This window comes from Curcuma longa, chromosome 1 (genome assembly GCF_044706935.1).
Source record: "Curcuma longa cultivar G26 ecotype Majalengka, Jawa Barat chromosome 1, ITB_CL_G26_1.1, whole genome shotgun sequence".
Lineage (NCBI taxonomy): Eukaryota > Viridiplantae > Streptophyta > Magnoliopsida > Zingiberales > Zingiberaceae > Curcuma > Curcuma longa.
The window spans coordinates 6,268,355-6,295,474 of NC_133861.1; the positions used below are offsets into that span (position 1 = coordinate 6,268,355).

Genomic DNA, 27,120 nt, shown 5'->3' on the forward strand with positions numbered 1-27,120 from the left:
TATATTTCCTAAGAGAGAAGCATTTAGATAGTACCATTTAAAGTGTATACCTGCCAATAAAGGATTTCTTGCACAGCATTACTAGTTGGGTCTCCTTCGGGCCACATAGGTATAACCACATAAATTGCAAATTGTTCATTCGCTCTAATTTTGCTGGCAACTTTTAGTGCTAACTCCATGGGTATCAGATTATCAGCACCTGTTGGTAGCAAAGAATCTTTTAGCTAAATAACACAAAGTATAATACTGTAAAATGAAATTCAATGTTAAACCATGTTACTCGCAAGTTTAAAATCATTGGTGCTTACAAGCTAATGGTCAATAGGTCAAGTGAGTGGTTTTCTTGGATGGATAACAAATAGAAGCATCCACCTTAAACACCACTACATAGGTGAATCTAAAACTGCAGATGGAACTTGACAATAGATCAAGCTAAAAGCATCTAAAATTACAGATGGTGCTTAACAATAGGTTAAGCTAAAGGATCTCTAGTTCTAAGCCTATCAAGTTAATAAATCAGGCAGCTTGGGAAGACAGTTTGTATAAAAATAGTTTTATTCTGTGTTAGCAAGTAATCACACAAAAAATGCTCAGCTGTGAATGATGAGGCCACTATCTTTGCCCATGCAACATGGATCAGAAATAGTTGTGAAGTAAGAGTTGGTTCTTTTGGGCCTTGATATGGATGAAAAGTTTTCGGTAATACCAGTTTGCTGGTTCATTGGCCTATATGGCTATGCTACATAAATCAATTAGACTGCATTTTGGTCAGATGACTCAAGCCTACCAACTTAGTGTGGGATAATTCTCTCGTTGGGTTATTAGGTCACGACAGCAGAACTAAATTAGGTCAACAAGATACTCTGTATGTAGTTATCTAATTCTTGGTTAATACAGATAATGATTCTCCACAAAGGATCTGAATTAAAATAATTAATCTGAACTGCAAAATTTTGTTACACAATCACAGCGACAAGAAGGAATTTCGACAAACCTGAATTTTTGTAAGATAGCCAAGCATATGAAGAGCCAAGGAAATACTGATTTTCAATGTATATGAAATGTTTGGCAGATCTGATCGCATTCACATATGCTGTGTGGATGCTCTTATCGATAACCAAATTCTTGCGGCAAACAAGATTCTGTCAGAGAAATTGCAGGTGTAAAGTACTGGAACACATTAGCTTTTTGTTAATAAAACGATAGACAGAATGTTTTCCTAAAATCAAAATACTTCAATGATTATGTGCACCAGGGAAGCTGCTGGGGATATTATGTATAACCTATGGTCATTTCATTTTCCACAATGAAATGCCAGTATTTCTGCCGAGAAAGAGGACTGACCATCTTTGAAGCTTCTTCCACATTTGTAGGAAATCCTTTTAGTGAGCCAGAGTCTATAGAACGAAAGACCTGATATATTAAAGAAAGTCAGGAAACTTTGGTTGGCTCTTGATTCTTGAAACTAAGCTCGAAGATATTCACAAGCTAAATAACCTGAGCATGCCAATGTTCAGAATCTTGTTCCTCTGAAACCCACAAGCTTGGATCATCTTCTGGAACTGTAGGTGAAGGACTAAGAATCCATGAAATTCGTTCTAGTTTTATTAGCGCATCATCATGCCAACGGGATGACTTTTTAAAGCGCCAACTAAATTCTGTCCATTTAGTTGCCTTTCTCCAGCGTTGCTCAAAATTCTTTAGAATATCATAAGCAGCAGGACCTTCAATCTTGCAATGTAAATCATGCCATGGTTGTCGTGGGCCTTTAGTTCCACCCTAAGCAAAGTCAGAAACACAAAAATGTATTCAATAAATCATGTACAACACCAGCTATAAATGGTATGCATGGCATATGACATGGAGTCTACTCAATAGATTTCTATGAATGGTAATTATTTTAATGTTAACCTCAAACACATCACACTCAACCACAAAGTCATATATGAAACTGAACAAAGCCAATATTAGAGCTCCATGGACAAAAGGGACTTATATGGCAAGTCTAAGAGAAAAATATTATACCACATTAGCTTAGTCTAATACTAACATTTTGGAATGATTAGCTTCTGATGATATATAGATATCTAAACATTTAGATATGACAACATTGATAACCCATTCGATTTCTGAAATACAGACAAAAGGCAGCTACTCAAAAATCTAGTTGACATATTAAACAAACTAAAAATATAGTTGATAATAGAAAAGAAAATATAACTCACAGCAAATGTAGGGTTATGGAAATCATCCAAAAAGATTGTGTCAAGATCACGGAAGAGTCTATGCTCTGGTGTATCATAGCGGCCATCACAAAGATCAAGACCTCCTATAAAAGCAGTTATCTTTCTCTTATTTCCAGAAGCCTGTGTATCGACCAGTACACATTTCTGATGATGAGTAAATAGTGTCCCTACAACCTGCAGGAAAACAAATAAAAACAAGCTGATGTACAACATAAGTACATAACTGAAGGAGAGACAATAGTTGGTTATGCAGTTATTCTTAAATTCACAGATTACAAATGTCAACTGAGGTTGTCAATTCTCTCTCTTTTCACCTCGCCCTCTTTTAATCAGCAATTGTATTTACATTTTCACAAGGAATTTACCAATTTGTTAATTTCTGTACACTCTACTAATTGCAAAGGGAGTTCAACATGAACAGAAAGGATTTTACATTTTCAGACCAACAGGAGTACCACAAGTGGATACTGGCCTTAATTTGGGATAATAGATTAAAACATAAAGAAAAAAGTGAAATAGAATGGTTAATATTTTGTATATATATATATCATCCTCATACAAAAAAAGACAAACAAAAACACAAGATCACAACATACCCATGAAACTTTTCTATCGGTCAACTTGGATCTAAGGCCTATTTCTTGTGTTTCTTAAAACTAAACCTAAGGTTAGCATTGTGACAATTTCAGGATGACAGAATCCTATTCAAGGTATGAAACTGAAGCAATTCCCACTTAATTCTTAAATAGCTGGGAGTTCCTTCAAGAAAAGAAACTTATAAACAATAGAGGGTTCAAAATTCAACAGAGGCATTCAAGGAAGATTGTCACTAGAAAATCAAAGCATTCCTTGACAATTGAAATGATACCAGCTCTCATTCATAAATTATAAACAAATCAAGCAGGTGATAATAGATAGCATATATCAATTTAAAGTAAATAGTCAGAGCTCACAACTGTCACCATCTTTATGTTAGACTAACCCAAGAGTAAATACAAATTTATCTATAAGCAAGGCATTATATTTCATTCTATCATGTACAGCCAAAGACTCAAAAAAAATTCTAAATTGAAATCCTGGTTTATCTGAGTGGAATGATTATTCACATAATAGGTTATTTTCAAAGGATGTGTACAACTACTTGGAGTTTTAAGCCACAAATCAAAGTAATATCTGTTGCAAAAGAGCATGACGAAGATCATGCTTGTAGGCTAACCTGCTGCTTGAAAATACTAAGCTTACTACTAGCGTAGCGAGGTGATAGCACACAAATGATGGAGGAATGCTTGAAGAATTTCCGAGTCTCTTCATCATGAGTTTGCATTACACCTCCCTGCAAATAAACACTCAAATGCATATAGATACATTCAAATGAATATAAATCAACGTTATCACAGTGGGCAACTTGAGTAATTGCTAAGGAAGCTTGCTCTCGGGGTGAGTATTTCTTGAAGGTATCTATAAATAGTGAATTAAATACCAACATGTTAAGGTAATTCGTGCAGATAAAAAAGATAAATTAGAAATTTAGACACCTAACATGTTAAAAAATATTCCATGGAGAAAAACAAAGGCATATGTTCCATATTGCCTATGAATAAACATACTTGTAAATAGAGAATTAAGTGCAAACCTTATTTTGGCATATGCCCTATAATTGAACACATAATGATCACAAAACAAACCAAAAACAAGGGAAATATTTAAAACCAAAAGTGTATCTAACAAATAAGGGACACATTAAAATGGGTTTCATATGAAAAAACCTACAAAAATATCAAGTAAAACAACCATATCTCATAGATTTATAATAACAAAAAATCAATTGATTTCTAACTCAGTCCTGATATCCAAATACAGCTATGTGCATAATACATAAATTTATCACCAGACCTCTGGTCCTGTGAATTAAATCTCCAGTGAACTTACCAAAAGCTGTCATAAATTCCAAGTAAACTTCTTGATGGAAAAGTAAATCATGTAGATTAATAAAACATGCCCAGCCATATATTACAGAGTCAAGAGAGCATTGGATGTATTATTCGCATCTATTAGTGCAATCGGACCTTAAGTGATTGGGATCAACCGTAGATTTTTGATATTTGGGCAAAGAGTTTAAATAGGATTTGTTATATATTTGATATGGGTATTGAGTCGTGCAGGGCTTAATGGATATACACATGGGGACGACTTGGCATGGTCAAACTTAATGGTAATCCAATGACTCGAGGTTTGAAGAGGATCAGAGAAGGACAAAATGGGGCATCTAAAGGACCACAAGACAAGGATGAGGGATGAGAAGCTTAACAGGAGACGACCTTGTGGTGAAGAAACTACAAGGAAAACTCCTTAACGAGTTAAGAGACATATAGCTGAGAGAAGGTAGATCTCAATTTAGATGGACTTGACCTTTAGAATGGTCATAGTCGACGAACTAGTAAAATAAAGGGTTTCTTCAATCAACTGAAGCTACATTAGGCAGTCAACTCAAGTACATCAACCAACAAATAAAATGCTTCTATTCGGAGCTGAGTTTTGGTGTCAATCGATTGATGTGATGATGAGTCAACCAGGCAGTCAATTCAGGCTGGTCAGCTAGCTAACAGAATATTTCTATTCATAGCTAAGTTGACTTGGGAGTGAGAGCAAGAGGAGCGGTTTGGAGCAAATGTTCGTTGTCATGTTATTGTAATTCTTTCAGCTCAATTGTAACACTTTTCTCCCTCATTTTAAGCTTGAATTGTATCTCCTTGTGAAGCTTGTAAGAGATTTCTCCACCTTTGGAAAAAGTTCAAGAAGAAAAAAAGAAAGACGGCTTTTAGGAGTGATCTGCGAAAAGAACATAATAGGTCGTGGAATAGGAATGAGGGTTTCGAACCACATGCATCATCGTCTTAGCATTTGTCTTCTTGCCTTGTTTATTTTCTATTGCATATTTTGTTTTTAATCATAAATCACAAGAAGAATTGCTATTCATCCCCCCTCTAGCTTCCGATCATCCACTACATTTGCTCCCAACACTTTCATGAACTTAGAGTTTTGAATTCCTAAGATATCAGAAAAGCACTTCATCCTGCAAGTATGATCTACTTCTTTGAAGTTGGTTGGCTTATAGCCTAACACTTGATTGTTATCATCTACAGCTGCATTACAAAATACCAAAACTACTAGCAGAATGGCATGTATGCAAAAGCTCTTTAACCACTTAGAATGCTTAAGGAATGCTTCTATTAGTATCCACTGCTCAAATTTTATTCACACAGAGAACGCCTTGACGAGGAATATTTCCAAATCCGATCGAATAAAGGCAATAGTTAGCTAAACCTGTCATAAATAACCTGAAACCCTCAATATGCTATTGCATTGATGTAATGTTCAAGCTCATATCCTGAGTTGGAACAGAGAATTTAGTAGAGCATTCATCTTCCACATCAAGAAAAGAGATAGGATTAGTGAAAAGATGGATGCATAATTAACAGAAGAGAAACCAACCACTAAATGAATGTTAAGATACATATAGCAACTTGGATTGCTAAACTTGGACAAAAAATGTTTAGCTAAAGAGAATATTATGGAAGGAGTCTTTACCGTCTTGATAAAGAATTTGTCATGGGATGTCTTGTCATCCCAGACCAGCATGCACACTCTCACCCCCTCCTGCGATTTGTACTTAAGCAACTCTCCTAACGTAAGGTCATCACCCTGTGGAAGAGGCCGCGTCGGCTCCCTCACCAGCTTCACCTTGTGGTATATGGACCAGCCGACAATATATATCAAATGATGTGCCTCAAGAATAGCGCGGCAAATATCTTCCCAGCACTTCTCGTGCTTAAACGTTGCCCCTTTCTCAAGCCTGACCTCTGGCAATTCGCCATCCTTCACATGGGCGTCCTGGTAGAGCGTTACAGATCCCCCAGGACGGAGTGGGAAGTAGGCATCCCTCACCCCCAGACTCTTCGGATCCCCAGCAATTCCATGCTGGTACTCGGGTGTATCCTCGACGGGGATGAACTCGATGGAGACACGGAGGGCGGATTCGGGCTTTGGAGGCTTCCCGTTAGAACCAACGACGGGGTACCAACCCTGGATCTTCTTTCCGGAGGCGATGCTTGTAGCAGGGAAGGAGACGGTGCCAATGAGCTGCGCGCCGAAGACGTCGTTATCCTTGACGCGGAGCTCAAGGGCAGCAGCTCGATGGGCAACTGGGATCTTAAAGTGATCGTTCCAAACAGGGTCTTCGGAGTTGGATATGACGCGGGTTCGGGCGATGGTGGCACCGGCTAGCCTGGCGGTGACGTAGGGGTCGCTGGTGATGGTCATGTGGTGGTGGTGGTGGCGCTTCTGCGATAGGGAATCACCGCCGGAGCCCGAATTGGGAGCGGCGGAAGTCCTGGGGAGAAGGGTGTTGCGGCAAGGAGCGAAGCAGCGTCGCAGGTTCTCGGAGAAGTAGTCCATGTTGGGGAGGTCGCGGGCCTCGATGATAGTGAGGAGAAGGTCGCCGTGGAGGAGGACTTCCTCCTCTGCGGCGGAGACGGCGACGGCGCACTCCATTCCGCTTGGCGGAGATCGGCGACGGAAACAAAGATGAGATCGGAACTTCGGTTTTTTTTTGGCTCGAAGTAGAAACGAAGATATGCGGAGCCTTCGGAAGAGCAAGCTCTGGCTCTCGCTGGTGGGTAAAGCGTCGCGGCTTTCTTAATTGCCCTTCCTAATCTGTCTTAATTGCATCATTACCCACTAACACCTGAGGAACTTTCCAGTTGCCCTTTGCAAAAAATAGAAAATCACACTTTCAGTTTTTAAAATATCCACAAACTAAAACTGAACTGAGAATTCAACTAGTTTTGGTAAAAACTCTTAATTATTTCGTCGAGTAATTTTATCTAAAAGTATTTGATATTTTAAATTCATATTAAATTAATATTATCTAAAATAGATATGGGTGTTAAGAAGTTCATGAAATAGGAATATTATCTCATTTTGTGCTTTTGATGATTAAATATAAATTTTTAATAATTCAAAAATTAGTTAGAAATATAAAGTTGGCACAAATAATAATTTTTAAAGTTACATAGGATTATTTTTGAAGATAAAAATAATAACTCAAAATTAATTTATATATGTGTATTGTTTGCTCTTCCATGTATCATGGATAATTTTGCTAAATCAATAATATTTTGAAGCATGTTTCAACAGTTTCAAAGGGCATCAATTAAGTGTTTCTTTAAAAAAAAACACACATTTAATACTTTAATAGAGTTATAATAATTTTAATCAAAGTTATGTAAATTATGAAATGCACTTTATTTTTTTTTATTTTTATAAAATATTTTTAATGATAATAAAATAAATAAGAGGTGCAATTAAAAAGGATGACTATATTAATGACGTGGCGTTTTGACTTATGCTGGCACCTGAAGCAAGCCGCCGACACATCTAACATCAATAGAGCTTTTTCTTACCCTCGCGCTTATCCACACTTTGGGATTTTTAGAGCACCCGTGTGGGGGCCGGTTGATGGCGAATCACACGGTGCGAACGGATTAATCCATAAAGGTTAAAGGTGGGGTGATGTCTCTACGATGGTGATTTAAAATGCACGCGTCGCACGCCAGAAGGTGGGCTCACGCGTCAAACAGCTTTCGCAACTTCATCTGCAGCGGGCCCCACCACAACACGCGGTTGATATCGCTCCGCGTGTTCGCAAAACGAGCGCCGCATTTGCCGAATAAAAAATAAAATATAAATACGGTAATTTACTGAACGACCACTAAATTTTCTAAATTTATAAATCACTCATTCTATTTTTTTCAATTACTCAAATTAGTGTATTAATTTTCTAAAATACTCTTAGCCCACCTTTTGTCTCGCCACCTTTAATATTTTACTATATTTTTTATATAAAAATATTCTTATTATTTCAGTATTGTTATAGTAGTCAATCACAACTTATTAAAACAAAATTTTTAATTCAATATGATCACGAATATTATATATAAAAAATTATTTCTTAAATTTGATCGATAAAATTTTAAGAAATTAAATCATTATAAAATTATTTCTATAATTTTAAGAACAGATGGCCACCGACGGGCGTTCGACCAGCGCAGTCGAAGAAGAAGTTGACGCCACCGTTGCTTCTCTCCGAAAAGCTGAAGGCATTGTGCGAACCGGAGCATCAGAAAAAACATGCTCAAACACACCATTCATCTTCTCGACGGCAGCTGTGCGCCGACAGATTGAGAGCAGGAGACGAGTTTTGCGTCTTTCTTGATTGGATCCAAGAACGTGAAGGCATTAATGATGCGTATGTAACGTGTGGCGCATTCTAATAAGCCACGTCCCGAAAATTAAGGATCATACAAAAGTCAAGGATCATACTAATATGACAACACAACTTCAAACAATCCAAAAGAAAGATGGCACTATCCCGATGAAGTTTGGATGCGCCCTGATGCCATCTCGATTTCAAACGACATCTTGACCTCGGACGCCATATCGATCTAAAACATCATCTCGACTTTAAACCCCATCTCGGCCTTACACATTATTTTGATTTCAAATGTTATTCTTATTCGGACTCAGGTTCTAATTCCACACACCTTTAAGCCCCCTCATATCTTAAGTATGAGTCTCTGTCTTTTGTGGCCTCGTTAGCAGGGACTGTGAATATTTTTGAAATATGCGGTGGCTTAAGAATAAAAGAGTCGTTACGAGATAGTCAGATCTGGTCCCCGGATACCCTCCTATTGGCATATAATGCCAAAAAGAAATAAAAGTAATCAACGATTGTTATATCTGATTTCCTCATATACTCTCATAATGATACTGCTTCGATCGACGTGGAGATGTTTTCCAGATGACTATATAAACCCTAGGAAAGGTACGTCGAAGGGATTTTTCTTCTTCTTTTAATAGCCGCTTCTTCCTCCTGGAGTAACCCTAACATGAGCATCAAAGTGGCCTGTCGGGACTTCCTGGTGCCAGTCTAATCTCCTGTTAAAGTGTATTTTAGATCTTCTTCATTTTCTTCAACGAGAGCTTTTGGAGGTTACGCACGTCGGATCATTTATTGACTAGTGCCTTGATCATCTACGATATCTAGCCGGAACAAATTGGCGCCATCGGTGGCTCGTGGCCGATTCTCAAGCAATGGAATCCTAATGTCGTGGTCTAGGGGGATACCGAAAGTTGTCCGAAGGTGTGAAGCAGTGATTTGGGTGAGAGAGGTCCGTTGAGACTCATACCATCTATCTAGGGAATCAATGGTGGCCATAAGGTCTAAAAATGCTAGAGAGAAAGGGGGAAGAGCACAATAAACTGATAGGGTCACCAGACGAGGGAAGGAAGACGGAAATGAGAGCAAATACTGGAGGCTATTAAGGAACGCAAAGTGACAAGACAACACCTCTCTGGTTAACCTAATATATTGTGACGGCAGCATAACCCTTGGACTGATGGATCACAGGGTTTTCTATCTATCGTTGGATCAAACAATGGAAAGATTGAGGTCGCAACTCAATCATTAACATTAACGTTCCGCGGTTACGCATTACGAAGCGACGTAGCGGTTCATACGACAATTTCAAGAGCAACCATCGAATTCAAGAATCTTGCAAGCGCCAGCGCGCTCTCTCTGTTGGATGCGAGGGGACATCAGGAACATCGCTATCACGTATCTTTCCTCTCCATTAATATAACGCCACATGTCATCATTAGCAGGACACTCTTGTAGTGCACGAGCGCATTGGGACGGATATTTTAAGCGATGAGGGTAAACTATTCAACATGGTCTAGTTAGTCAGATTATGCCTCCTTTAACTAGGCTTAAAGGATGGACTTGTGATGCATACGTAATGTGTGATGCAACAATTTCCTTAATAAGTCATGTCCCGAAAGTCAAGGGTCATGCGAAAGTCAAAGATCATGTTGATCAGACAACACAAGTCAAAACAACCCAAGAGAAAGATGACTCCCCCCCCCCCCCCCCCCCCCCCCCCCCCCCCCCCCCGATGAAGTTTGGATGCGCCCTAACGCTATCTTGATTTTAGACGTCATCTCGGTCTGAGATATCATTTCGGTTTGAGACGCTATCTCGATTTCAAACATTATCTCGGCCTCAGATGTCATCTCGATCTCAGATGTCATCCTTATTCTAACTCAAGTTCCAATTCTACACACCTCTAAGCCCACCCCATATCCTAAGTATTAGTCTCCGTTCTTTGTAGGCTCGTAAACAGGAGCCGTGAATATTCCCGAAACATACAGTAGCTTAAGAATAAAAGAGCGATTATGAGGTTGTCAGATCTGGTCCCCCGGATACTCTCCTATCGACACATAACATCAAAAAGAAATAGAATCAATCAACGACTGTCAAATTTGATCACCTCATACACTTCCACAATGATGTTATTCCGATTGACGTGAAGATATTTTTCGAATGACTATATAAATCCTAGAAAATGTATGTCGAATGGACTTTTCTTCTTCTTCTTTCGATATGCTTCTCCCTTCGAGAGTATCCTAACTTAAGTGTTGGAGTGGTCTATCAAAACTTCTCGATGTCAGTTTAATCTCCTGCTAAAGTGTATTTCAAATCCTCTTCATTTTCCTCTGTAAGAGCTTTTGGAAGTCACACATATCGGATCATTCATTAATGATTGGTGGCTTGACCATCTATGATATCTAATTGGAATAGACATCACAATAGTTTACTCGATCGACGCGAGTTGGTCATGTGAGATCAGGAAGGTGACTAACTAATTCAAGAATCCGGTGGCGGACAGGGACGGCGGTGGTGCGACCTTCGTGGCGGCGAACGTCACAAATTAACCTTACGGCTGCCAAGACGAGCATCTACGTCAGAGAAAGAATCAATCTTTCCTGGTAAAAACCAAACCTTCAACAGATTCATGTGCAATCTGAAGGTATAACAGAGGAAGAAGCAGTAGGTGATGTGAACGGTTTATTCTGCATCGAACACTTCACGAGGATTGTTTCAACTTGTACTTCATTAATGGTGTTTTTATTTTGAGATAAGAATTATTATATCCTGTTAAGTTTTTGTTTCGATCTTACAATTAATTAATTGAAGAATCATGCAAGGATTAATTATATGTCACTGATGATTAATATATCTAAGTGTCAACTAATTAAAAGAAATTTAATTTATACTGTCATCTTGATAATCTTTCCATGTCGATCAGCCAACGAGATGACAAGTTTACTGCCCGAAAGGGATAATACACTTGGTGCAAATACTAGTTTCAATAAGGATCTCCTGCAACTTTTATATATATTTTCAGGCTTATTTTTTATTTATTTTCTAAATCTATTTTGATCTAAAGGAAAGATATTTCAATCGATCATCAATCTGAGAGAATCTATGGGGGAAAAAAATGAAAGAATTATGATTTAATCAGCAATCTCTATACATGTAGATATATATATATATATATATATACTTATTTAATCTATTTATAATTGTGTAGTAAATATATATCAATCAAGCAATCGTGCCGTTACGCTGGCCGATCGGGCGGCGCCGGACACGCCATCAGTTCCTCCGCCACCATCTTTCTGCTGCGGTTGATGGTGATTAAGCACAGGTTTACGTGCTCCTCCAGCTCATTCAACTGCTCCGCCATCCCCGCCGTCCCTCGCTCCACCTCCCTCGCCGCCTCCTTCGACATCTGCGGCTCCTCCCTTCCCCTCGCCGCCATCCTGGCCACCCCACGGACGTGCTCCACCTCGTCGTGCGCCCGCCGCACCATCCGGCTCATGGTTTCCAGGTCCCGCCTCACTATGTACGCGCCCCGAGCCGCCGAGTCCATCTGCGCTGCCAGGCTCTTGAGCCACCGCCGCGCCCCTGCTCTCTTGACCTCCCCGCCGCGCTGCCGCCCAGCCACCACCACAACAGGGGTAGCCATCGCCGCTGCCCCGAAACAGACCACCGTGTGTGGGGCGATAGCCACTGCGATCACCGTGGCGATGCCGCACGCAACGAAGGCCGCGACGCCGGCTGCTCGCCCGGCTACGCGGTGGAGCCGAGCCCAGCGGAGGATCCGCCGGTGGGCGCGCGTCAGCTTCTGGGCCAGCTGCCCGTAGTCCGACTGCACGGCATAGAACTGAGACAGATTTCGCTGGTGGAGGGGGTTTTCCAAGTCGACGAGGGAAGCCACATGGTCGAACGCGGCATCGCTCGCGCCGGAGGAAAGCTTGACCAAGAAATGGCGGAGCAACCGGTGGCGCAATCTGGCACGGCCGATGGCTGCCAACAGATTAGCGCACGCGGAGCATGCCCTAAGTGTGACGTCGAAGTATTCGACGAGGAGCAACTTCACTTGGAGCTCGAGGTGGCCGCCGCCTGCTTTGTCATCACCAGCAGTCGTCGCGGCGAGGACGGTCTCTTGGCTCGGTTCGAGGACGAAATCAGGAAGTCTACCATACGAAACTAATGGGGAAGACCCACAAATCAATCCCTTTTGATCTCCACAGCTATCCTCATTATTCTTGCCGTCGCCTTTATCGCCGGAGACTGTGGGCATGGAGGCAACTCGCCGGAGACGTTGGTCGTGGACTTTGGACCACATGTCGAGGAAAGATTTGGTTCTGAGGGTCTTGTAGTACTCCTCATTGACGTTCACCGGACTCGTGGACTTGCTCTTAACCATCGCCATGCCAAGCAAATGCCGATCACCTGCAAGCGCATATGCCAATCAACAAATTAAGAAGAAGACGAAGAAGAAGAAGAAGCAGAGAAGGGAAGCAACACAAGATATAAAGCAGATTAGATGTAGTGAACAATTGAACTTAAATAACTTGTTAATTAACTTGAGGGGCAAGCAAAACAATCATTTTTTAAATTTCCTAAAAACAAAAAGGAATAATTGCTCACCGGAGAATAAGTTGCAGAGACCGGAGGAGGAGGAAATAGAATGAAGCATGGACTTCCCCCGCATGCCTTGATCTCGGCCGGAAGCTTGAAAGCAATTAATAGCTTTAGTCGCCGCGGGTGCATATATAGGAAAAGGCCAGAAGAAGAGGAGCAACGAAGAAGAAGCTTTCTTAGAAGGCAAGGGAGAGAAGAGGCGGCTGCAAATCATTAACCGCCACCGCCATTGGCAGCACACGCAAGAGCTCCAGGAGGATCAATCCCTCATCGTCGCACATGTGTATTCACTGCGATCTTGCATATCTGGTTTCCAGCAAATCTGCGTGCGTGCAGTTAATTAATTTCTCTGTAAAAACGAATCAAAAATAAATGTAGATCGATAGCCAGAAATCAGAACAGACATTACCTGGAATTCGAGTTCATCAAGCAAGAAGCTCGCAGGCGCTTCTGCCACGGAGGAGCCACCCCTGACGTACAGCCAGAAGCGATCTCCGCGCCGCACGATCACGTCCGCAAACGGCTGAGATTAAGCCACGTCATTCGGTCCCATGCAGCGGTGGCACGCCAGTTGTATCTTTCCCCGCTTCTTTCCTCTTCGGTTCTTCGCAATTGCACTCCATCGTCCATTTCTCAGGATCCGGAGAAGTCAACGCGTTTTGCGAATTTCTCTTCAAATCCACTGTTTAATCAATATTATCATAATTAGTTACTGATACATGTGATAATTAATGATTATGCTACGTAATCATCAGCAGATGTGGTAATTATCACGTTGAAAGAGTAATCTATTTTGCGTTTCTACACGTATACTCTGGATAAACACGAGTGAGATTAAGTATGTGATTAAGGTGGTATTTTGGCGATTGTGTATATCCCACAAAATACACGTCAAGGATAATTATCGTAGCAGTGCAGGAATTAATGAGAAGCATGATTGGGCGAGGAGTGCACTTAACCCTAAAAGTGTTTAACAGACATAATTGGATCGTGGGCGTTTAGTGTCTCATTAAATCCTGGAATGTATAATTGGATTTGGATGAATCTTTTAATCCGGCGAGAAAAGATTGGCCCGTATCCAGTCACCAGGGTGACGTGGCGGTTCCAGTTTCAGTTCCTCAAGAAATGGATTCCGTGAGATGGACAGCAAGCGATGGGGTCCGGGAAACGCGTCCACGTGGCTTGATTCGGTTTTCGGCATGCCTGCGGACGAATATATATCTAAATAGAGTTAGAGGTTCAGGTCAAACCGGATTGGATTTGAAATCTGATTCGAATTTTTTTTTTTATCGGATTGGATTCAGATCGATCCGATTTGGCTTGAATTTAAGGGAAAAAGTTATCTTAAAATTAAATTAAATTCTGTTTTAAAAATTGAGATATTTTTAAATATGACATGATGAAACACTAAAATAGGAATGAAGAATTATCACAAAAAATTAAATTTTTTTAAATTGGATCAGTCGGATTATTTAAATTGGCTGGATTATCTGGATTTAGATCGGAGTTTATAGTTTTCAAATTAAGTTCAAATTCGGATGAATTTGAGTTGAGATTTTTATTATCGTTAGTTTGGATCGATCCGATTCATCCAAATTGATATCTACGTGTAGATAAAGATCAATTTTTTAAAAATAACAAAATTAAAAAATGCTTTAAAAAATACAATAACCTTACAACATGTTTTATTAAAAATTATTCTAATTGTATTAAAAATATTCTAATTTATTAAAATTAATATATTAAATTGTTTTCATCAACTTAATTAAAATTATAAAAAATTAATTAATATCATTTTAATTTAATCAAAATTACTTCAAAATATAATTGCGAGAGCAGTTTAAAATGATCTAATTTTAATCAATTTAAATATTTTTTTTAATAAAGTTAACAAAAATATTTTAATATAATAATATTTTATAGGTAACAATTTTAATTAAATTAAGCTGTATTAATTTAACAAGTCATATCAGTTACAGTCATAATTATTACACATTTTATATTGGGGTTATTTTTTTAAAGGGATGACACCCTTTTAATTTTCCCAAAAAGACTGATTGGGTTTTATTTAAATTATAAAAATATTTTTAAAAAATCAAAAAGGATATTCTTAGCAAAAGCCATTCCAAAATTGATTTTTTCTTTGAACTTATCTTATGTTTTTTTAGAAAAATGTGATTATTATTTTACTAAGTAATATAATACAATTAGTTTTATAAAATTAAAATTAAAATTTTATGAACATGAGTATTTTGTCTAACAGATTTAAAATTTTACTTTAAAGATTATTTCCCTATGAATCTAAATATTTTTTTTTTGAAAAATGGTTCATATATATAGATAAAATAAAAAAGAGGTAAGACATCTTAAATGTACAATCAAAAGATCAGCATCATAGCCTAGACAGCACTAGCCGTTAGACACACACATATGACCAATCACACAAGAAACTACATCAAACTCATGACACCACCAACACCAAGACACCATAGCCCCACATGTCCCCACATCACAACACTTACATGTCCATCTACGGGCCATACAAAGCACCACAGACCACAAAACCAATCTCATCCCAAGAACAGAGGCACTGGCAACTTGGATACTATTGTAATTTGAGATCTACAAACTGATACACATGGACCTGCACCTTGCGAAAAATCCAATCAAAATTCGGGATAATGCCTTGATAACACCTTCGATTACGTGCCTCCCATATATAGTATATCAAGCTAGAGATGTCGAGGTAGCACGCCTTGGTTTTTCGTCGCCCATTCTTGTAATGTCGTCCAAGAACCTGCTGCATCTCGTCAAAAGAAGTAAAATTTTGTCCAATACCAAGCCAATGCTTGACTTTGCCCCATACCTCACAAACCTTGGGACATTCAAAAAATAAGTGGTGGTTGGTTTCTTCATGAAGTTGGCATAACTCACACAACTTGTTAGGCTCATACTCCACGCGATCCTTAGTCCTCAAGTACCCATTTGCTAACATCCACAAGATAAACCGATGTTTAGGCATAACTTCTGGCCTCCACACCACCGGACTCCAAGCTACCTCCAAACCCCGTGGCATGAAAAAATAATAACCATTGGAAACTCCTTTTTTGTCACCAACAAACCAATCTATCATAGCCATATTAGCCCTCCTCACATCATTCGATCTGTGGACAATCTTATCTCGGATTTCAATAAGTCTTTTAATAAGAGGAGAATCCGAAAGCTTTGCATTCCATACCCAAAAATCTACATTCTTAACATAATGATGATGCACCCAATTCACCCATAGAGAATTCTTCCGAGATTGTATGTCCCAAAGTATCTTACTTAGCAAAGCTTCATTCCATGCGTGGAGATCTCGAAGACCATAGCCTCCATCCTTCTTTGATAGACAAATTTTAGACCAAGAGATAGGAGACCACTTAGAAGACCACACAAACCTTCGACAAATAGTCTTGATCTTTTCAATTACTCCACTTGGAATTGGTAGCATAGATAGCCAAAAACATATCATACCTTGAAGAACTGTGCCCACCAATTCCAATCTACCGGCATAAGATAACGTGTGCTTGGGCCACGCATTAATTCTTCGAGTGATAGCATCCAAAAGTGGCCCATAATTAGCAATACGAAGCTTCTTCGCCGCTAAGGGAATGCCCAAGTACCTAAAGAGAAAGGAGCCTTCATGAAAGCCCATGATTTGAAGTAATTGATTCTTGAGAGTAGCCTCTACACCAGCCATGAAAATCTGTGATTTTTACGGATTAGCTCGTAAACCCGATACCTCCCCAAAGAAATCCAAGCAATCCTTCAAATGTTGCATAGAAGACCCATCCGCACGATAAAATAGCATGAGATCATCTGCATATACAAGGTGTGTAAGACCAACCTCCTTGCACATCGGATGAAAATGGAAAGTAGTCAAAGCGGAAATACTATGAAGTTTTCGGGATAATACATCAATGCATAGGCCAAATAATAAAGGAGAAAGTGGATCCCCTTGCCGAAGGCCACGCCTTCCACTGAAGAAATCATACACCCCACCATTCAAAGATATAGAGTAGGAAACCGTGGTAATGCATTCCTTAATCCAATTACAAAATTGTAGGGGAAAACCAAAACCAACAAGTGCCGAAAGAAGGAATTTCTAATTAACCATATCAAATGCTTTCTTTAAATCCACTTTAATCATGCATCGAGGAGAAACCCGCTTCCTTGCATACTTACGAAGCAACTCTTGAGTTAAGTAGATGTTGTCACCAATAGACCTTCCCATAATGAAAGCCACTTGTGCCGGGTCTAATAAGAATTCTAAGACAACCGCTAATCGCCCAGCAAGTATCTTTGAAATGATTTTATAAACCACATTACAGCATGAGATTGGTCTAAAATCCATAACACTCACCGTATGATCGCCCTTTGGAAAAATGATAATCCTAGTTAGTCGCATTGACTCAATCCCTGGGGGTGACCGACCCGGTCCCACGGAAGTTTCCCACCGGCCACCAAGGTAAATCGGGAAGCGCACGCATCGGCCAACCCAGATGGCCAGCATCCTTTGACTGCGATCCCCATTTGGAGGAAAATTCCTGCAAATACGCCATAGCTGGGGATCGAACCGCGGGTACCTGTGTGACAATTTGGGTGTCCTACCACGGCACCATGGCCCCAGGGACAAAATGATAAATCCCAGTTAGCCCCATTGACTATCTCTAGGGGTGACCGGCCCGACCCCACGAAAATTTTCCATCGGCCATCAGGGTAAATCGGGAAGTGCACGCAGCGGTCAGCCCAGACGCCCAACATCCTTTGGTTGCGCTCCCCATTTGGAGGAAAATTCCTGCAAATATGTCGTAGTTGGAGATCGAATCGCAGGTGCCTGGGCAACAACTTGGATGTCCTACCGCGGCACTATTGTCCTGGGGACAAAAATGTTAATCCCAATTAGTCGCATTGACTCAATCCCTGGGGTGACCGGCCCGGTCCCACAGAAGTTTCCCATCGACCACTAGGGTAAATCGAGAAGCGTACGTAGCGGCCAACCCAGATGCCCAACATCCTTTGATTGCGATCCCCATTTGGAGGAAAATTCCTGTAAATATGTTGTAACTGGGGATCGAACCGTGGGTGACAACCTGGATGTCCTACCCCGATACCATGGTCCCGGGGACATGCAGTTCTAAATATGCTTTTTATTATGTTAAATATTTTTAAAATTCTCTATGGTGGAAATAAATCCAATAATAAAAAACATTATGAATAATTTAATAAATTGTCGGTACATTAAATTTAACTAGCATAATAATAAAACTTACATCAATCAAGATGACGATAGTAAACAAGTTAAATCGGATTTTATGACATTAAAATTTATTTAATAAAATAATTAAGTCAAGTTAAAATTAAAATGAATTAAAATTTTAAAATGATTGTTCAAATTTAGTTTGAATTTTTTTTATAAATTTGAACTTGATTCATTTAAATATTATCATGTTTAATTTACATTTATTTTATTGTTTAAAATTTTTATAATTTAAATTTATTTAATTAGTTATTGAGTTTATAATATAAATTTATTTATTCATTTTAAATTTTTTTATTTAGAACATTGTTCATAAATGTTATTTACAAATGTTGTTCATGAACATTTATAAACTATATATATATATTTAAATTTATTTATTTAATTTAATAAATTATTTAAATTTATTTATTTAATTGATCTTATATATATTAAATAAATATAAATAAATTAATTCAAATAATAAATTTATTCACAAACATTCTATCCAATATTTATCATAATCAAAATAACTATATGGACATGTTATTGACGGATTAAATAAAAAAATGCATTAATTACCAAATAATTTTTCAATATTTTTTCATAATTTCCGGAGATTAACTCATTAAATTTAAAGTAATCACCTACTCATTATTCATTCTTTAATCTAAAATAACAGTGGTGAAGAACACTAGCAGCAATGGAGCAAACTAAGGTTGATGACTGAAAGTGTTGGTGGTCAAAGTCGATCTGGTGATCATCGCCGCGCCGGCGGAGACACTTCTGTCCTCCGACGGCACTCTCCATGGATTCCGGCCACCACCGAGCCGGACCTCGAGTCACCTCAAGTAACATATCCCTTAACTCCTCTGCTCGCACCACTTCCTCGTCATCCATCCTCTGCAAAATGCCAGTATTGTCATTTTTTTGCAGAAAGAAAATCATAAAAATTCAATTTTGGCATGAAATTCGAACCTCAGCTCTGAAGATGCTCAAGATTAAGCTGCCAAATGTAGTAATAGATGCGTTGCTGGCTTCCATTCGGAGCGAGCTCATTGCCTCCATCAGTCTCGAGAAGCCTCCTTGCTTGTGCTCGCACAGCACCTGAAGGAAGAACTCATTCGCCTCCAGTCGCCTCACCACCTGTGACTGCTCAAACCAACCAAATCGATGTGTTCAACATCAATCTCCAAAAAGGTGAAAATATTTGCCCAAAAAGGCATCGGTTACCTCCATCAGCTGATCCTTGTCGCCGTTGCTCATTTCGTTTGACGGCGGCGGCGGCGGATGGTTTGTTGTTCGTGGAGTCGTCCTGATCCAATGCGTGGCTCATCCACGCATTTAGATTTGGAGGGACTTCGCTCTGCTTGTTGTGGCCTTCGCCGTCATGATGATTTGCTTATTCGAGCTCGTCCTGCAGATCCTTGACTTGCCTCTGCAACTCCATTACGTACTCGATCGCATCTCCCAGAATCGACGCCTTATCCTTCTGAATAGAATCATTAATTTACTTTTTTAATTTTTTTTTGACATAAAAAACGCACCTTGGAGATCTTCGGAACCAATGCGCGCAGAGCATAGAGGCGATCGCTGAGCTTCTTCCTCCTCCGGCGCTCGGCGTTGAGGTTCTTCGAGTGCTTGCCGTGGCGCTTCGTCCCCTGCTCCTCCTCCTCGTCGCTGCCCAACTCGGTGTTGATTGTACGAAACAATAAAAGGACTTACCGTGGCCGGAGAAGAAGAAGCTACCGTCCTCGTCGAAGAAGAAGAAGCTGCCGTAGTTTCAAGAAGATCACCACTGGACCTCTTCAGGTTCTTCACAAACCAAAACCCTCGAAAGATGCTTCTTCATTTTTTTTTCTTCTTTTTTTTTCATGGATCTTGGACGCTTTATATAATAGAAATTAGGAAGATGAAGGAGTGATTTTGCCCTTTCGTTTATCTCTGAACGTTCAACACTCGGACCCGGACTCGACCCGACCCTCGCCTTCCGCCTTCACGGAGCATTCCTTGCACTGCGCAGCCATCTCCCGAGCCACCGACGACTCCACGCCGAGGCTCCTCCGGTGAAAATTGTTCGCGAGCGAGTTCTGGTACGCCGCCTCTTCGTGGTCGATCAACGACTCTGGCAGCAGAACCGGCTGCGAAGGATTAACGCCGGCAGGGACGAAGACTTCGTCATCCTTCCTGAAAAAGCTCAGATTTTGGGAGTAGAGTTGCGATTGGTGGTCGATCAAAAAGTCACAGGGCAGGCTCCAAGCTCCGGTGGGCAGCGAAGAAAGCCATGGATGGAGCTCGTCAGCAGCAGCAGCAACGTTCAAATACCCACCATTACTGTTGTCAGCCATGGCTATATCCATATCGATATCCATGAACACTTGGATTCGATCTCTAAACAAAAAAAGCTAGAAATACAGGGGACGAAGAACATTATAAGAAAGATAGTTAACAAAAAAAGCTAGAAATCCAGAATAAATCACAGGCATTTATGAATGACAAAAAGGGTAATTGAGAAGATAGTTAATTAATTACGCTCTTCTCTGCTTCAGCTTCACCTGCAGTCCTCCTTCCATCTTCATCGCCATCAACAGCCGGCGACGGCCGCTCGCCTCCACCACCTCCACGTCGAACTTCTCCAACACGCTCGCACCCACCATCTTCATCACCAGGTACGCCACCTCCTTCCCTACGCACGCCCTCGCCCCCGCGTGGAAAGCCGGGTACACCGACGAGCTCCTCGGCCGGAAGACCCCCTCCTCCAGCCACCTCTCCGGCCTGTACTCCTCGCAGTCCCGCCCCCACAATGCTTCCCTCCTCCCCATCGCGTGAGCGTTGTACATCACCACCCACCCCCTCCGAACCCGCGCGCCGTCGGGGAGCTCGTCGTCCTCCAGGCATTCCCTCGGCACCAGCGGCACCGGCGGGTACAGCCGCAGCGTCTCCGATATAGCCGCCTGCAGGTAGTTCATCTGCCTCAGATCATCCAGGGTGAACAAAGTCTCGCCTTGCCGTCGTCCAGATCGGATTCGTTCGATCTCTTCCCTGATTTGGGCCACCACGTCAAGCCGCGAAGAGAGCACCCAGAAGAACCACGTCAGCGCCGACGGCGTCGTGTCGCGCCCGGCGAGCACGAAACTGATCAGGTTGTTGCGGACAAACTCCTCCGAGTGGCCGCCAGCCGTGAAGCGAGACATGAGGTCGTCACGCCCGCCGCTGGAGTCTGCTGCGGGCCGACGACGCATGCGCCGATTGACGTACGCGTGTACGATCTCCATCGCCTCCCGCAAGCGCCGTTCCGATCCGACGCGGAGCCATTTCTTGATCCTCCACGCGAGAGTAAATGGCTGCTTCGCGCGCTCGACGCAGAGGCGCGCAGCGGTCTCGAACGCGCAGAAGAACCGATCCCCCTCGCAGCCCCCCTCACCGCCGAGGCACCCGGCGCCCTCGCCGAACACGAGGCTGCACGTGTGGTCGAAGGCGAAGCGCTCGAGCGCATCGGTGAGATCCAGCACCTCTCCGCTCCGGCTAACCCTTAAAAGCAGAGGAAGCAGCTGGGCGGTGAGCGTGTCGCAGGCGCTTCCATAAGCGAACGCGCGGAGCGAGGCGGTGCTGAACTCGTTCGTGGCAGCCTTGCGGTGGAGCCGCCACTCTGCACCATTCGTGGTGGCGAGGCAGCGGCCAAGGCAATCGCTGATGGCGGCGATGATGGGCTCCGGCTTGTGGTAGTTGGCGAAGCGGGTCTTGGAGACGTGCTCGACGTTAGCGGGGTTGGCGGTGAAGACGAAGGGCGCGACGGTAACGGTGCCGGTGGGGGACAAGGGTAGGAGTTGGGCGGACCAGTCGAGTAAGCGATGGCTGTTCTTGATGAGATAGGGAATGTTACCGACGACAGGGTATCCCTTGAGAGGCGCGTAGTTGGGCGGAGTAGGAGTACTGGAACATCGCTTGCAGAGGAAGAGGAAGAAGAAGAAGAAGAGAAGGAAGGTGGGGAAAAGGAAGGAGGAGAAGCGGGAGACGAGTGAGATCTCCATGGCCAGTTTGGCAATGAGCAGCTTGGGGAGATCGTCGGTGATGGATCTGCAGAACATGATCGTTGACGAGGATAATAATATTATATGACTGATTTAAGAGCAAATGCCAAGTTCACGCTTCTTTAAATAATTATTGTCATCTTTAATCCATCAAATTAACCCCCAAACCCCAAATTAACATAGTCACATGCTAAGATTTAATATAATTGACATATTGGAACATCATTCGATTGATCAAACAAAACGAAGGGGAACATTTATACGATACATAATGAATTTCTAATAGCTAGCATTAACTACAAACCTTGAACATTTTAGATATATATGAGGTGTTTAAATTTGTTTAAACAATAATAAGTTTATATACTCCTTAAGCATGGGGAGGTTATGCTCTTCGTTGTAGTTGTACATCACCCTCACCATCCTGGCGCTATTCAAACAAGCCCTCACAAAATCTTGAGAGAACATTGAGGTCGATGAACTGAAGCTTTCCTTATTGAGCTCCTCCCATGTTTCATCTATCATTTGCATCATTTTTCTCTTTGCAACTTCCAACGACCAATGTGGGTTCTCCTTCATCATGCATACCAACAACGAGCCATCCCTCCCATTTTGTTTTTCGTCCTAATTATAATACACGATATATTCATTAATTATCCTCCCATTAGTACGTATATAATCATGAAAATTATAAAACTATCTACCTTTGCACTTCCCAAGTCATCCCAAAGACGAAGAATTCTGGCAGGACAAGATATAAGACTCGGGAGATCTTCGCAGAAATCATCCTTCGCACGATGCCCTAAGAGAAAATACATGTGCATTAAGGCAGCGGGAACACCACAAGTAATTGTGGCAATCTTCATGTAGTCATCCATTGTAGGCACTTGGTCTTTTGACAACCATTTTGCTTCCACTAAAAATGCATTGGTTAATTGTATCCACTGCAAAACAAAATCAAATCAACTTTTAACCAAATAATACAAACACTAAGATAAAATATTTTACAAAAAAATAAAACAACAATTCATACTGATTTCTTTAGATATTCGATTGGATTCCATCCATGTTCCTTGAGCACAATCTCGGCAATCTCATTGATTGTGTTATTTAATGCCTTGAAGCATACCCTCATGTAGTTGGGAAGTGAATCCATTGAAGAGTAATCCCATCTGCAATGGCCATAAAAGTCATTAATAATTATCTAGCTTACTCTAAATAAAAATTCAATCCCATTAGTTGATGAAATAAATCTGATTAAGTACCTTTCGATGGCTTGTACAAAGAGATGGAGATCGTCCATCGATCCTTCCACATCAAAAATATCATCAAGAAGATAAACAAATGCGATGATCTTCGAGAGAACAACCCTATAACTTGAAAATTTTGGGTTTGGCAGACATGTCATTGTCCAAGTGAACCACTTCAAGGATTGATCTCGAGCAAACTTTAGCTCTTGGCCCAACCCTGACTTCTTCCACCAACTATATACATATACGTATATAATCAAACAATAAATCAATGAAATAATAATTAGGACTTTAAATGAATCAAACGTTTGTGAGCAAACTTGGTGTTCAACATAAAGTCATTAAATAAATAAACTTTACAAACTCATTAAGCTATATAAACAAGCTTGAACACACACATACATATAGTTAAATAAACTTAAAAATATAAAAATTTCAAATCAAGTTCAAGTAAAATTTGAACCAAATTTATTTTTTTTTGAAAAAAAAATCAAATCAAAGTTGAATAACTTTTTTAATGGTTTGGTTCATTTTAAGTTTAACTTAATTTGGTCCAATTATCTTATTAAACAAATTTAAACATCACAAACTTTGATTGAGCTTGACTCCTTCACAGCCCTAACAAAAATTAGCCAAAATTAAAATTATACCTTGTGACTTCTTTTAGTTCCTTTTGATGCTGTGACTGGAGCATGGTGAAATCCATCTTCCCCAATTCTCGAACATTCAAATCGTGACAGAAGTTGTCATTATCGAGATATTGCCTGGCTCTGAACCTCTGCAAGGTCATATGAGATGGAGCCTCCAGCACCTGATCAATAGCCACTGCAAACTCTGGCCCCAAAGATGCCATGTAGGACCTGAGGTGATGGCTACTGAATTCACTGGCTCTGTAGAGTATGAACTCCCCACCAGTATTCAGATTCGATGCCTCAAATAGACTCATCAGTCCATTCATCTCCTTGCTGAGAGATGCCATGAACTCTCCTCTACCATCATGGAACCTGTGCAGCACATCTAAAGAGATAGAGAAGAAATAAGGAATTAATAATTAAAATCCATCATATTTCATCATGAAATACAACAACAACATAAACCTCGATTACCTGTCGATATGGGGTATCGAGCTTGTCTCAGTAACCGAAACAAAAGGGCCACTTCCACGATGCTGCTGGGTTCGCCATTGGAGATGGTGAGTCGCTGGTCGTATAAAGACTGCATCTTGGCTTGAATCTCTTCTTCGAAATGGTAGTCGATGGCGAGTTTTTGAAGGGAGTCTACGAACAGCAGGGTCTCCTTGTCTCCTCTTGTCTGGTCAAACATCCTCCTCACTTGGCTAAGCCGGTCGCTGTGCCTCAGGCACAAACTCTCCAACTGCATGTATGCACAGAATTAAACCAGCAGGCCACGAACCAATTAATATGAGAATTAGCTAAGAGTACTGGCCACTCACTTGATCTTCATAGATGTCGGACTTCATGATTCGTTGCTTCTGCAACTGAAGCGGCCTCGCGATGTGAGTAGTGCTAGGGTTGGTGTTGTTGATGTGGAGAGAAGCCAGAAACTTGGGGTAGAAGGAGGAGCACTGGGCCAACATCTTGCTCTGGCTCTGTGGGACTGGATTGCTGATCGTATCGCTGTGTTTGATAAGCAGAGCGGGAGCCAGAAATTTATAGAGCGCAGTGGAACGATGACCGGTTTCTCTACGTGCTTGTGCATCTGCACCAACGGAGAAGGCGACCGACGGCCCCACTGCCAACTTGCTTGTCGGTCTGGTATAATGCAGCCGGTGTACGTCTGTACGTAAGTTGCTATTCTTCATGTTACGAATGTTTCACGTTTTTAAAATTTTTTTTAATGTTTGAATTAGGCTAAAAAAAAAAAAAGAAATCATGATCGACCGAATAATTTTTCAGCAGAATCTCGTTCTTTAAAAAAATATGACTTTTCTTCTAAGAAGTCATTTTCTTCGGTTATTACAGGTTTTATTCAGTGTTTAGTGCAGGCCAGAAAGAGGTTTTAGGTCCGTGCACGCCAAAAAGAGGTTTTAGGTCCGTTACTCAGGTCCGTCTACTTAAATAATTTAAATGAATTAGATTAATATTTTATTAATTTATTTTAAAGGGGTCTAAGTGGATTAATGTGTTTCGACTCTCAATTTCTTAATATGCCAAAATAACTGATTTGTCTCGTCATTTGATAGATTGATCCACTCCATCATAAATTGATTTGTTTAACCACACTAGCTAGAGGAGTTGATCAATTAGATCGGGTAGCGCGAGCTAAGCAATTGATGAGCTAATGGTGGGTCAGGTTAGATTAGGGGAGAGTTGGGCTGGCTAAATGGTTTGATTCATCTGGTCGAATTAATTCAACTAATAGGCTAGTTAAGCTGGACAATTTAAGCAAGTAAGCTGTTATGGTCGTAAGGATACGGGCCCGGGTCCGACCGAGAGACACGGCCGAGTCGAGTCAATCATCCGGGAGCAGTCGGCCGAAGCGCTGGGGCCCGGATCCAGGTCCACGGGTAACCGCCCGAGAGGTCTACATCCCAGCCCGACAGCCCGGTACATCCGCCGAGGACACGAAGGACCCTGCCGAACCGATTCCCGGATAGCCCGACTGAGCAGCGCACCCGACTCGACCCAATGAGTCGGTGCTGAATCGTACCTCCTGTCACTGACAGTCCCTCTCTTGTCCTACTGACCACTCCATCTGACAAACACGCCGCTGGGTATGGCCACGCGCCGTCTAGACGTACTCCACTGCCAACAGTGTACTTCCTCATTAAAGACAGCACCCCTCTCAGGTACGGAGAGTACTTTCAAGGTAAGGTTCACCTTGCTTTGCCCATGGTACGGCCCGACTCTCCCTTATATAAGGCGAGCCCCTGTGAAGGGGCCAGGTACGCTCACAGTTCCTCACTTTTTCCATTCTCGTTTTCTCTTCTGCTACCGCTGACTTAAGCATCGGAGTGGTCTCGCCGGTCCCGCCGGCCGTCCATCTCACGGTGTCTGTGTTTGCAGGCCTCCGGCGATCGTCAGCCAATCTCAGCCGTTTTCCCGCACAGTGCCCCTGAGGAAGTGTCGTGTGCGCCCAGAAGAGGTTCTTGACGGGAACATAAGCTAATAAATTTTAATGACTATTTGGTCCGAATGGACTAGATATGTCGATTGACTGAATTGGGCTAATTAAAATGGTCAAGTTGAGGTCCTGTACTCAAATAGTTGATCTAGACTGTTTGGTCAATTTGATTGATTTAAATGAGCATGTTAATTTGAATACTTTGAATTTGGATGAATCCGCGTTAGGCTTTTTGAATCACGTGAATCATGCATTTAAATTTCCATCCTTATTCATTATTAGAGCCGTCAACTTAGGCATGATCGAATTAATCCATCTTATGAAATAATTTAAATAG

The 27,120-nt window shown here is 41.3% G+C and overlaps 4 protein-coding genes and 1 pseudogene across 4 annotated transcripts; all 5 read right to left on the reverse strand.

Moving 5' to 3' along the window:
- Window positions 1–50: 50 nt before the first annotated feature.
- On the reverse strand, window positions 51–6,887 carry LOC141828935 (phospholipase D delta-like; the record flags this gene model as incomplete). Its single annotated transcript, XM_074716329.1, is given in 7 exon segments — window positions 51–199; window positions 995–1,142; window positions 1,345–1,413; window positions 1,498–1,779; window positions 2,226–2,420; window positions 3,463–3,579; window positions 5,835–6,887. Coding segments are annotated over 7 exon segments (1,923 nt in total), but the record flags the coding sequence as incomplete, so codon positions are not given.
- Window positions 6,888–11,364: 4,477 nt separating this feature from the next.
- Window positions 11,365–20,790, reverse strand: LOC141845488 (transcription factor ABORTED MICROSPORES-like; annotated as a pseudogene).
- LOC141847851 (putative UPF0496 protein 2) lies at window positions 11,768–13,207 on the reverse strand. Its single transcript, XM_074735976.1, has 2 exons — window positions 13,144–13,207; window positions 11,768–12,945 (listed from the first exon to the last, which is right to left on the reverse strand). Exons 1-2 carry the CDS (start codon window positions 13,205–13,207, stop codon window positions 11,768–11,770), a joined length of 1,242 nt encoding a protein of 413 aa, XP_074592077.1.
- Window positions 20,791–20,946: 156 nt separating the features above from the next.
- LOC141845478 (cytochrome P450 CYP94D108-like) lies at window positions 20,947–22,449 on the reverse strand. The gene has a single exon (XM_074733536.1). The coding sequence runs from the start codon at window positions 22,447–22,449 to the stop codon at window positions 20,947–20,949; it is 1,503 nt and encodes a 500-aa protein (XP_074589637.1).
- Window positions 22,450–22,782: 333 nt separating this feature from the next.
- Window positions 22,783–25,296, reverse strand: LOC141845469 ((3S,6E)-nerolidol synthase 1-like). The gene is made up of 7 exons (XM_074733525.1): window positions 25,153–25,296; window positions 24,806–25,073; window positions 24,350–24,716; window positions 23,715–23,933; window positions 23,483–23,621; window positions 23,154–23,393; window positions 22,783–23,073 (listed from the first exon to the last, which is right to left on the reverse strand). The coding sequence occupies exons 1-7, from the start codon at window positions 25,294–25,296 to the stop codon at window positions 22,783–22,785; spliced, it is 1,668 nt and encodes a 555-aa protein (XP_074589626.1).
- Between the last annotated feature and the right edge of the window lie 1,824 nt (window positions 25,297–27,120).

Bases quoted from the DNA above. Each gene is read 5' to 3' on its own strand.
- LOC141847851 (XM_074735976.1), bottom strand. From the start codon at position 13,207: ATGCGGGGGAAGTCCATGCTTCATTCTATTTCCTCCTCCTCCGGTCTC. The intron at 12,946-13,143 runs GTGAGCAATTAT...ATGCGCTTGCAG, and splicing joins TCTCTGCAACTTATTCTCCG to GTGATCGGCATTTGCTTGGC.
- LOC141845478 (XM_074733536.1), bottom strand. From the start codon at position 22,449: ATGGAGATCTCACTCGTCTCCCGCTTCTCCTCCTTCCTTTTCCCCACC.
- LOC141845469 (XM_074733525.1), bottom strand. From the start codon at position 25,296: ATGTTGGCCCAGTGCTCCTCCTTCTACCCCAAGTTTCTGGCTTCTCTC. The intron at 23,622-23,714 runs GTACTTAATCAG...TGGCCATTGCAG, and splicing joins TTTGTACAAGCCATCGAAAG to ATGGGATTACTCTTCAATGG. The intron at 23,394-23,482 runs GTATGAATTGTT...TTTGTTTTGCAG, and splicing joins TCGAATATCTAAAGAAATCA to TGGATACAATTAACCAATGC.